Source organism: Phragmites australis, chromosome 10 (genome assembly GCF_958298935.1).
Source record: "Phragmites australis chromosome 10, lpPhrAust1.1, whole genome shotgun sequence".
Lineage (NCBI taxonomy): Eukaryota > Viridiplantae > Streptophyta > Magnoliopsida > Poales > Poaceae > Phragmites > Phragmites australis.
The window spans coordinates 1,837,435-1,849,781 of NC_084930.1; the positions used below are offsets into that span (position 1 = coordinate 1,837,435).

A 12,347-nucleotide genomic window follows, 5' to 3' on the forward strand; every position below is an offset into this window, starting at 1 on the left:
CCAAAGTTTAATTCCCAGCTGCGACAAATTCATATCTAGTATATAGCCTCTACTACTATCTTAATCCATCAGAATTTTCTAGTACATATATAGATATTCATTTTTTTATCGTTTATTTTTTGAATGGTGAACTTGTACCTTCTGATTCCATAAATTGTCTATTGTAGGATAAGTTCAAATTTAACCTTAATTTTTTAAAGAAAACTTCCTATATATACTCCATGAGTTAGCTATACATGCCCATTGCAAGTTAAACTCCTGGCCACCCCCAGGGGGAGAGGAGAAATCATATATACACTCCATGAGTTAGCTATACATGCCCACTGCAAGTTAAACTCCTGGACACCCCCAGGAGGAGAGGAGAAATTGAGAGAGAGAGAGAGAGAGAGAGAGAGAGAGAGAGAGAGAGAGAGAGAGAGAGAAGCAAAAGGCCATGCCGGCTTTTGTTCCAGCTAGCGCTGGGTCGCTCGCGTGTCCAGGTGAGCGTGGTATGTGGCATCGTACGGGTTGCACTATATCCTAGCAGTACCTTTTTTTTTCATTTCTGTTTCCCCAGACCGGCCGGCAGCTGCAGCTGAGGAGCGGCGAGGGGCGGAGCCGATGGGTACGGCAGCAGGTAGCAGCTGAGCTGTAAGCAAACGCCCCGCAACTTGTCGCAGCAGCTTGACAAGAAAGCGCAATAGAAGGCCGAGTTGATGGCCGCTGGGCCAACCATCACATGCATGCTCGCTTGCTTGCTTGCATGCTGCTGCCCCGCCCCCTCCATCTCTCTCTAGTCTCTCGCGTCGATCACCTCGACACTCGCTTCACCTCTCAACTCACACAGCTGCATGCATGAGCACCTCCCTAGCTACTTCCCTCTCCTGCTTTTACTCGTATCTCTCTCTAGCTACGAGTGCGCGCATACGCCGAATAATGCTAAAAAATTTCGTCGTCGTAAATAAGTACTCTTCCTTCAAGAAATTGTCACGAAATGCATAATAACTAGAGAATAGATTTTATTTTCTATACAAGATCTGAGGTGTACATACAAGCACATCAGTGGCAGATGCAAAGAGCCAGATAGAGAGGGCTTCTCTCCCTCTTCTTCTTTCTCTTCCTCTCTTCATCCCTAGCGAAAAAAATGTTGGGGGTTCAGGGGAGCTTCCACTGACTGCGAATCAGTAGGAGAGGGCTGGAGCCCCCCCCCCCCCCTGCCCTGATGCACATCAGACCCTATCGATAATAAGAGTATGAGTATGGTTCTTCCACATGTACATGCGAGCTACACGGCCAGACCAACACCTTCCATTGTGCATGGAGATTAATGCAAACTTCCGAAATTCAAAGCAACCAACCGATATGTTCATTGTAATGTACTACTCCTACATCATATGTGTAGTGTACGATAGAATATTTTAATTCTGCATCTAAATATAATCTAGTGGAGCATACTGTATTTTCCAAGCAGGGCAAACAAAAGAAACAAAAACTTGTTTGTTCAGCTGCCCCTTTTGATTTGCAGCAAGCTTACCTCCAATGGTCCTGCAGATGAACAGGGTAGCCTCCGTAGCTTCTTGTGATCACTGAAAGATATGCTCCAGAAACGTATAAAATATTTGGTGGCCGCTCATCCGTAGGTTGCAGTGCATCATCATCCGCCCCCTACTCATCTATTCTATTCTACAAATCAAAACAAAAAAAATCAAAAAGAAATTGTGGGTGTGTTTGCAGCAGCACCAGCAGCGCATTCACCCTTTAGTGAAGCAATAGTAGCATCCGCACATGTCTCAAGATCACTAGGCAGTATATTTATATATCAGCCTCCTCCCAGTAGTAGTACAGGCCACTAGAGACACAAACACCTGCTGTGCTGGCCTAAAAAGGGTCGTTAGGGGTCCCTTTCCAAATGGTGGTGATCATGTGATGTTTAGTGTAGTAGTAGTGCTTAGAATATGCCCTAATTGCACGTCTCCATGCTTGCTGCTCCTGAGGAAAGCATTACCTTAGTTGCCATCATCTTGCCACCCCCTTGCTTGTTTGCTTGCTTCTTGGATGAACGAATTCCATGCTTATATGACAGCAGAGAGCTTCACTTGTTTATTTGGTGAACCTATCAGAAGCTTCAGGTACAGCACAGGAAGATGTCTATGCTCTGTGCGAGAAATGTAGCCGCAGCACAAGCATATCCATAAAGCTGGAGCCCGGGCCCCTTCGGTGTTGGCATTCAAATCGTCTGACTAAACATACTGTTGCAAGACATTTTGACCAAATTATCAGTGCTGGCAGAAGCAAGATAACACTACTGTTACAACAAGCTCAAGAACTCTGCATCCATCAGACTTGAACACCAGGTACGCAGCATAATAAGGGTGATCCAAGATTCAGAATAAGTTAAGCGAGTACCGCAACACTGTAGCGGCAGCGGTTGAGAGAGGAGACCTCGAAGCCTCGTCCTCACTGACGGAGCAAACAACTCCTGATGAACAGTGCGACGCGAGCTGCACATCCCATGCGGGCATGTGCCGTGTTCGCCCGGCCGCACAGTCCGGGCCATCCATGTGTCGACTCCACGAACACCGAGTCAATCAACAGGTACAACACGCATGAATGCGTGATGCAGCCCCAGGGGGACAAGATCATGCGCACGTGCACACGCCGAGAGGCGCCCTGTAGCTGCTGCCCCCGGGACAGCCGGGCCCTGCAGGTCCTTCATCCAGTCCATGCTCATGGTCTCAGCTTTGAATCATACAGTTACAGTTTCTGAATTATTTCAGGGAGGAAGTTCTCCATTCGACCATTCCCAATTATTTGCGGCGTATCGGAGTCGTTTTCATCTGCAAGGAAGCAACATCCAGTGGGAATATTGAAGATGATTAGATGTCTTAGCAGCAGAAAGGTTTAGGGGTAAAAACAGAACGTGGGGATGGCTCCATAATTCTGACGATAAGGGAACTTGGTGATCAGCACATATGAACCATCTCACTTACAGTTTTTCGCATTGGAAACAAGGTCCACTTGTTGTGTTGACGTTGTTAAACAACTCTATGAGTTACAGAGTTCCAACTGTGGAATGTAGCCGCTAAATCTATATCCAACCACTAATTGTACCATGTTTGGTTCTCTCTAAGGAAGGAAACCAGGGGGGAGCGATCCCTTCTATATGACGAAACTATAGCCCATGAGCATTTAGCGAGATTACTGTGAAGCGAGAAAATATTCAAAAGGAAATGACCAACCGAAAGTTGATAAAGGATTAGACACCCAAAATATTGTGCAACCCAAAAGTAGTACATGGTAATACAGAGAGAACAATAGCATCTATCAATTAATTGCAATATGTACATAGCTAAAAGAGATAAGATTTATAATGAAGCACAAGACACTGCAACATAATTGCAACAAGGACGATGGCACCATAAATCCGTAATGTTTACCACATGTTCTTAATAAGAAGTATTGTGAATGTCCATGTCGCGTACCTAATGGAAATACTGCAGAACAATAACAGGGTCGGCTTACCATTTCTGGAGTTTCCATGTCTTGCTCCACCTCCTGGATGGAAAAGTAGGCTGTTATTCAGTGAACAAGGCAACCAGCAAAATCAATATATAAGTAGTTCATGAAGGAAACTTACCGGCAGGAGCGTAAAACAGATCCTGGAGTATTGTTTGTGCCTCTAACCAACCAGTGTATAGATCAGTCTTGAAAATGTCCTAAACAATTCTTTTGATGAAGAAGGTCAACGGAAGTGCCAAATCACAAAATACACACGGCAGTTATTAGTCGCACTGTCTCTCAGATAGAACAACGAGACATGCTGAAAGACTGCCATATCACACTTAGATTTAACTAGAAAAGAACATGAACAGGTTCATGGCTTCATGCAACTAGGTCTCTGTTTTTTTTCATGGAATAAATCAAGGAACCTGTTCCCAGACCCATCAGAAACCTACCTCCAAAAGATTGAGGATATTAGCCTCTAGTAAAGTTATAGCTTTCCGAGGGAATCCAATAGACACACCAGCATACAAAAAACCGCCAAAAAGAGGGTAAGAAACCTGGACAGACCCCTGAAAGAGAGGTTGCAATTAGACAGATAAGTGACAATAAAACCAAGAGATGGCGCTTTCATTTTCTTGGCAGATTCTGATGTTGATTTGTGCACTGATTACACGTTGGACTGCTGTAATGTTTGAGGGCAAAATAAAATCATGCTTTTGGGTTCATAACGGTACCTACTACCCAGCTTTGCCCTACTAAACTTAGTGCACATCTTCACCAAATCATGGATCTAGCCAAAAAAAAATTCGGGAATACAGATCTAGCCACTTATCATTGAGGTCTGCCATATATTATCTCAAACTTTCCGTGTTGATTACTTTGATGCATCTTGTCAGTTAAATTCTTACCTGCTCAACCAAACCATCGCCTTCAGGCACATTATTTGCAAGACCGTGACACTGCATTCACACCCAAGTGAACACACTGGGCAAAAGCTAAGACGTGAATGTGGTGGTTAATTTGGACCCATTTTCTTAGAAAGTAGTGGTATACAGTATACACAGTTTACCTAGCTTGTTAAATTGAGGAGATTAAACTAGGAAAACAAACAAAAAAAAGGGAATGGCTTGTGTGGAACACTTATGCAGCACGTACTTTCCTACATATATGCTGTCAAGTACTAGTAAGAAATGTATAAGATCTTGACATGAAAACAGTCAATGACTATCAATCTACTCCCTCCGGTCCAAATAAGTGTCGTATTGGACATCGACACGGTCCCCAAAATACATTTTTGGCTACTACTTTTTGTTGTAATATATTGATAAAACATAGCAAAAATATACTATTATAAAAGTACTTTTTGAAACAAATCTAGCCGTGTCATTTTCAAGTATTCAAACTCAATATATAAAAAGTATTTTGTAGCCAAAGTTTGAAACAATTGACTGCGCAACCCAAAACGACACTTATTTTGGACTGGAGGGAGTAGTATATGAATAAATTAGCATCATCTAAAGAGATCAATTACGTAATAATTCTGGCTGAAAGTCTTGAATACTTGATCAATTTGCAGATCTTTTGGGCATATCTTGATTCTTGAAGCACACCTTCCATTTACAAGCGAGCAAACCTCTTATCAGGAGTTAGTTTGTAGTGCTCATGGCAAACATGAATATCTTACTATTTGACACATAAGCTTCTCCGGTGGTTATCATTCGAAAAATATCTACTGGTTCAAAAATCATATGGATAGATGTGTCGAAGATTAGTTCCCGATAATATGTCCGTAAATTGATTGGATACCTTCGAGTGCAGGGATTAATCACGAGACGAGACACACGATATATACAGGTTCGGGTCTCCAATTTGAGTAATACCCTACGTCCTGGGGGGTGTTGCTGTTGTATATTGATGATCTCAAGTACAAGTAATATGGCTAAGACTATTATAAGGAGTAGATCGGATCTAATCTAACCTAGAGCTGAAGTTGCTGAATAGCTCCTCTGTTGTGGTCTTGATGCTTCTCTCTCTCCCCCCTCACCTTTCCGCCTTATATAAGGGTGAGATACTGACTACTATCTAGTCGTAGTCGATAGGGAGTTGTCTTTCTTGACGTCCAAGTAGATATATCTGTTTTGAATACTGATCGTTCTGAATTGGGTAATCAATCTAAACCTTCCTAGTATGTACTTTCTTGATTCCGGGTGTATCAGATACCGCTGATTCGATTCCGTGATATCTGGAGCTGTGTTGTACATATTCTGTCTGTGTATGATATACTCCTTATGCTCATATACCTCGTAGTTAGATATTCAACAGTAGCCCCTAACTCTACCTAGGAGGAGAGGTTTCCATAAGCGCTCATTCGAGTACCACCAAGTTTAAGATTGATCGAGTAACGTGGATCAGACTTATAGTCGAAAGAATTGAGTATGGACGGATCCTTCCTCGAGTATCGAGTGAAAGCTCAGTCGGGTCAAGCGCCCTGTGGCTAACCGCACTCGAGACTTGAAGAAAAAGATTAAAGAACTCAACTGATCGACACCCGACTCTGAGTAGAGTTAAAAAACCTTTCGAGCAGAGATTTGCACGTTGTCATCTTTCCTCTTTTCGCGCCGGTCGAAGCGTTGTAAAAATGGGAGTGATCGAAGAGACGGTAATTTTTGGTTATTTACCCGTATGACTCGGACTTATAGCAGTCATTCCTCGTCATTGCCACCAGTCTTCCTGCACAAGCCCCTCGGCTTTCTCCGCCCCAGTACGCACCACTGCAAAAAGAAGTTTAGATCCATGGATCCCAGTTCTTCTTCGAAGATCCTGACTTCCTCCTCGTCGGAGAAGCAATCAGACGCAGCAGCCACTGGCGCCTCGCCCGATCAGTACGATGAAGCGCGGTTCATGATCGAGGCTTGGACACCCTCGGCGATGTAAGAGTCTCGGCTGGCGGAACTTGAAGCGGAAGGAGTGGTGCCGCCACGCAACCTGGTTGAATGGAGGACGACATCTGGTGAGAGATTCCCTTCCTGCAAGATCGAGCACAAGATTGTAGTTTTCGAGTCTTTCTTCCGTTACGGATTTAACATCCCTCCTTCCAAATTTCTTCTCAATATGCTCGATCGATATCAAATTGAACTTCACCATCTGAACCCCAACTCCGTCACCATGCTGAGTGTTTTTGTCCATCTTTGTGATGCTTTCCTTGGCATCGAGCCGAGTTTAAATCTTTTTCAGTACTTTTATAAACTGAAGAGGATTACAGAGAATAAATGTGTCGAAGGGTGTGGTTTCCAATTGAGGAGTGGAATGAAAAATCCCTATATGTTGGTTCCGCTAACCTCCTCTTGGTCGAATGGTTGAAAAAAACTTTGATTTTACGTCTCTAATCCCGACCCAAATAGTTTTTTTTTAGTGTATAGAGATCTTTTCCCTATCCAAAATCTATCTTGGACACATGAGCATCGAGAATCCAAACACACCACCTACTACACCAACAGAATTGTCATGCTGAGGCAATTTGGCCTAATTGGGTGGCATGTGGCTAGATATTTTATTAGCAAGAGATTGAGTCTCTTGAAGGCGCGAACAGTGGGGATGAGGATGCCTCTAAGGACGCGACCGGATGTAAGGCTTAATTAGCACTTCGCCCCTTTTCTTTTTGCTATGACCTTCGAGCTTTGTCGAATAACCTTTCTTCTCTTTTTTAGACCTGCCTGCACAGGGTATCACTGCCCGGTTGAACAAGCTCTTCTCTTTCGAGGCATCGGAATGTGGCATTCTGCCTTATTCCTTAGCGAATCCTCGACCAGATGTAAGGATTTTCTTAATGGAAAAGTAGGATCGGTTATTGCCGAGTAGCTCCTCTGTTAGGTCTAGATGCTTGCTTCTCTCTCCTCCCTCACCTTTCTGCCTTATATAGGGGTGAGGTACCGACTCATATCCAACCGTAGTCAATAGGGAGTTATCTTCCTTGACGTCTAGATAGATAGATCTATTTTGAATACTGATCGTTCTGAGTTGGATAACCAATCTAAACCTTACTAGTATATACTTCCTTGATTCTGGGTGTATCAAGTACCGCTGATTCGGTTTCTTAATATCTGGAGTTATGTTGTACATACTCTGTCTGTGTATGATATACTCCTTATACGTATATACCTCTAGTTAGATATTCGACAAGATGCAATCCTTGGTTGTAATATGCAATCAATCATATCTCCATTTATTACTATTGGCAACAAAAATCTGCAAGAGCGAAGCTGAAAATTGGACCTTTCTAATATCATGCCTACTTCAAATCTCAAACAGAGGTATAAACTTTTCGATAAAGCTTCATGGCTGCATGCATAACATAGCAACAGTATCATCAATATTTCCCACAAGAACGAGCACAAGATAACAACACAAAAACTGAAGATAGATTTATCGTGGCAGCAAATTGTACTATTCAACTAGCCAAAAAGATTCCCAACAAGAAAAAGGCTGATGACCTAATACAACGTTAATGACAACGCACCATTCATGAATTCATCTGGCCAGCAGAATGCAAGTGTTAAGCAGAATCTTCAGTCCTCACCGTAGACTAATTCATCATCTGATGACTTGTCAGGCATCAGTGAAAACCATTAACTTGTGCACTTGCACACGGTTGAACGAACCCACACACGGTATTGTTGCTCTATAACCTATATTCTCCAATAATCGATTCACAGCGTAGCGCACAGCAGCACAAGACAATTCAAAAGCCTATCCAGATCAATACCAGCAATATAACCCCGTGTTACCACACTAACGAGCAGGGCGAGGCAGGAGCTGGCGGAGGGCATATATACCTCGGCGGCTGCTGCCGCGACGGCTGGAGCTGGGACGCCCTTCCTTCCTCTACGGAGACCCATTTGGACTCTCCGGCAAATCCGGGCTGCAAGGAGCCCGTGCGGCCGCGCCGGCGGTTCGGAGTTGGGGACGAGGGTGGCAAATTGCAGGGAGGCACCTCCCGGATCGTGTAATTGAGCTGCAGGCGGCAGAGGAGTGGACGACGGTGAAATGGACTGGGCTGAAATTGGGTGGGTTGGGCCGTGGACTTGATATGCCTTCAAAATGGGCTGGACCGTGATCACAATTAACTCTTCCAGCCTAAAATTTTGGGGCACAGCACACACGATCTTTTTTTTATTTTAACTAGTTAAATGTCTGTGCTGATAACCCAAACATATTTAAAATAATATAACGATGATGCAGATAACCAAAACATATTTAAAATAATATAACGATATTCTTTTTCTTTTATCTGAATTCACATAAGTATAAAAATAAGTTTGATAGTTAAATGTCCGTGCATTGCAATAAGAATCGAAAATTTTCACGAGATAATACAGATGACTGAAATATATTCTAAAACAACATAATATATCCTTGTACACAAATATGTTGATAGTTAAATACCCATTCATTGCAACAGGAATCGAAAATTTTCACGAGATAATACAGATGACTATGCTTTTGTTCTTTTTATCATGAATTCACATGAGTACAAAAGTCTGTATGAGATTTTAATGCTGCTTTCCTTTTTGAATGTATGGTCAATTTGTTGCTGTTATGTTACTAAAGCAACACAAAAACATCTAGCAACCCCTCAAACAAACCTATCTCAAAACTGAATAGCACTCGAATATGAGGTTTTCACAACTTGGTGCATATTATAAATATATTAGCAGCAAACTACGTCTCCACTACATATTTCAGCGAGTTATTTTTGAATTCACTAACTGACTTCTATTGTAACAACAGATGAGCATCAATTGGCGTTCTCTCTACACCCACCTAAAATCAAGCAGCATGTCTAATTCATTGCAGTATTCCTCATTTCAGTTAAACACAATCCCCTATCCACAATGCAATCAATCATTGATCATGAGCTAAAATGCAATCACTTCTCCCATGTAGAAACTAGCAAAGGGATGGCAGTACCCGAGATCACCTTGGCTGACGCATCCTCAAACCGGAACACAGAGGCCCAGAGCGTGTCCATGCAGGATGCCAAGATTGCCTCCTAGGCGCACGCCTCGAGCAGTCATAGCCCGACGGTGGCCATCAGCGGCACCTCTGTCTCCGCAGTGGCGCCCCCGACCCTCTCCCTCCTGAACTCCATCAGCGGCCGCAAAGACTCCCCTGCGCACGCCGACTCGATAGCGAAGGATGAGAGCTCTGAGGAGACACACATCACGGCCGAGCGTGCCAGATCCGGGCGCCCATCGGGCCCGCAGCAAAGACGTGAGCCCAGGTGCCGGTGTTGCTACCGTCTATGATGATGGAGAAATGCGCAACGGAGGTTAGGGGTGATGTGGCGTCAGGGAGACGAGGTGGACGAGCGCGGAGACGACGAGGACGGCGATCACGGTGTCGAGGCAGAGGTCGCAGAGGTTGTGGCGGCGGCGGCAGTGTGAGGAAGGGTGTGAGGAACCGTTCAAACAATATTCTAATTAACCATTAAGTCGATCATTTACTTAATCACAAATTTAACCATTAACCAGAATACTATTCCGGTAATCCCAGCACGTGTTTTGTGCCCAAGATCAAAACACATACCTTACCAACATAAGCAATCACAACCAAACTTAATAAAGAGCGAGTAATTAAATCATATTACAAATTCTTAAGCAATTACAAATTTAATAATTTACAACAAAAGAGATCTAAGAGGATACTAAAACTGATCAACTCTTAGCCAAAAGAGAAACTACACAGTAGAAACAAAAGCTATAGACCACAAAAGGTGGGTGAAATCATATACCCTCAGGCTTCACCTTAAAAGCGCGACCACCGAGTAGTTGCCTACTCATGCCTGTCACCCTCGGCAGGTATGAAGTAGCCAAAGACCAACTTCTCCTCAAAGGTACTCGCAACCCTTAATCCATAATAGACACTTATAAATAGCCTGACTCCAAAGATCATGCATTTAGATATTAGCAAGAAAAGACCATATGGTTAAGTAAATTTCATACGCGAAAGCAAATTTAATATAAATATGTGTGAGCATCAATATTAGACCAAAGTAACAAACTAGCTCATAAATATCAACTGAACATAATATAAAGGAATCATAGGAATAAAATCTTTAAAGCACCATCTCAACCCATCAATCCACATTCGTAACTATATGACTACTGCAAATAGACAGAAGCATGCTCATGATCGAAAGCTTGGCATTTCAAAATGTGTTTACACCTTCCAAGGGGTACTCCTTTACCTACACGACTTGAGGCCCATACGGCTTGCATGACCACACATGTCCATACAAGGGGGTACTCATGTCAACTTTTTCCAATAAGCCCTGACCGTTTGATCATGTACCGATAGGTGCGGGGGTCATCCAGAACTATTCCCGAAGCAAACTGGATACTCCAACCTACCTCATACCCCACACCATTGACCCGCACGCCAAAAAACCACAGCTACAAAAGTAATCGGCTTATCGTTCCCATATACGACATGTAGTAATCACGGAGAGTGCTAAAGTCAACTGCAATAACGATCGATATTTAAACGATGCAAGTGGTCTACGGTTTCCGGGTTCCTCTCCTGACCTACCCAGGGGAACTCCACATCCGAGCAGGAGAAACACCCCTAACACCGTCCACATCTCGACTCATCCTCACCACTCATCCAACAAAAACCATCAACCCATCATTGTGATCACAGTGTAAGTAATTAGGTCTATGCTCGCGAACGATGAAACATTTCATCGCTCGACTTCTACCGAAGAACCTAAGTATAGCTAAGCAATTCGATTAGCCTTTGAATTAGACATCATCAAGTTAAAGCCCGGCTAAGGATATGGAATTCCAATACTCAAGACGGGGAAAGTAATGCATCAATATAGGTTCTACTCATACCAAACCTAACAACAACTTGAACTTATGCATAACATACATAAAAGCATATTTATCAATTCATATCATACGAGATCCAAATTATTGGGATAAGTATGCTTAGATGATTGCCTTTCTACTCAGGTGACCGCCTAATATTACCTGCGCAAAACTCGCAGAATTGCAGTAGATCGACGTCACCTTAAACCACGGTCGCGACAGGCTTCGGTCTTCGTTCACTAAAGAAAAATATGTGCAATGATGAGCATGAATGAAATGCACAATGTATGCTACAACATGCATAACAACAAACTAAAGGTGTAAGACATACGGAGGAATAACGAAACTTGCGATCTAAACAACGTCGGAAAAGTAATAGGAGGCCGGAGACTTCGGGTTGAACTCGGAGACCCCGGGTTCTGAAACCTTCAGGCTATCCACCGGATTGGGGTCTCGGTTAGCCATTTTTAGATTAACCCGGAACCTCCGGGTGAGTCCGGATACTGCAGGTCAGGCCAAACATTCTAGGTGAGGCTCTAAGTGGGGCTCTCTGCTAACTCCAAAACGAATCTATCTGGACTCTCCTGGTTTAACCTGGACTCTCCGAGTTCTACCCGAGTTGAGTTCTAAAGTGTTTTTACTCGGTTGATTCCACTCGCATGTTAAATCTATGACACAAACATGTATATGCACTACACAAAGGGTTCTAGACTTCAATTACACACTAACTCCGCATGAATTTTGAATACAATTTGATGGGGTTTTCACTGGGCTACCCGGAGTATCTGGGTTGATCCGTTGTAGCCGGGTTGTCCGGAGAGGTTTCTTCGAGTGGGAAAACTTGATCGATTTGATTTGCGAACCTCTCCAAGCCAAAGAAAAATATGTTTGAGATAGTTCATAGAGTCTAGAACTCACTTACCAACCTAGCAACACGATTCCTAACTCAAATCTCACCCAAATCCTTATTTTAGCTCCAAAGCTCAAGAATTAGAA

General features: G+C 43.3%; 1 protein-coding gene across 17 annotated transcripts; it reads right to left on the reverse strand.

Annotated features, from left to right (window-relative positions):
- Nucleotides 1-1,765: 1,765 nt before the first annotated feature.
- LOC133931287 (uncharacterized) lies at nt 1,766-8,478 on the reverse strand. Of its 17 annotated transcripts, none has more exons than XR_009911879.1 (6): nt 8,316-8,478; nt 3,617-3,705; nt 3,502-3,534; nt 2,970-3,180; nt 2,386-2,816; nt 1,766-2,228 (listed from the first exon to the last, which is right to left on the reverse strand). XR_009911879.1 is itself a non-coding variant. In XM_062378144.1 (6 exons), the coding sequence occupies exons 1-5, from the start codon at nt 8,376-8,378 to the stop codon at nt 2,734-2,736; spliced, it is 372 nt and encodes a 123-aa protein (XP_062234128.1). In that variant the 5' UTR covers nt 8,379-8,478; the 3' UTR covers nt 1,766-2,228; nt 2,386-2,733. The 17 variants fall into 17 exon arrangements, 4 of the variants coding, with proteins under 4 accessions (XP_062234128.1, XP_062234127.1, XP_062234129.1 ...); XR_009911876.1 differs by lacking the exon at nt 2,970-3,180 and adding an exon at nt 3,936-4,052; XM_062378144.1 differs by lacking the exon at nt 2,970-3,180 and adding an exon at nt 3,936-4,052 and having other exon boundaries at nt 3,502-3,531; nt 3,617-3,695.
- Nucleotides 8,479-12,347: the final 3,869 nt, after the last annotated feature.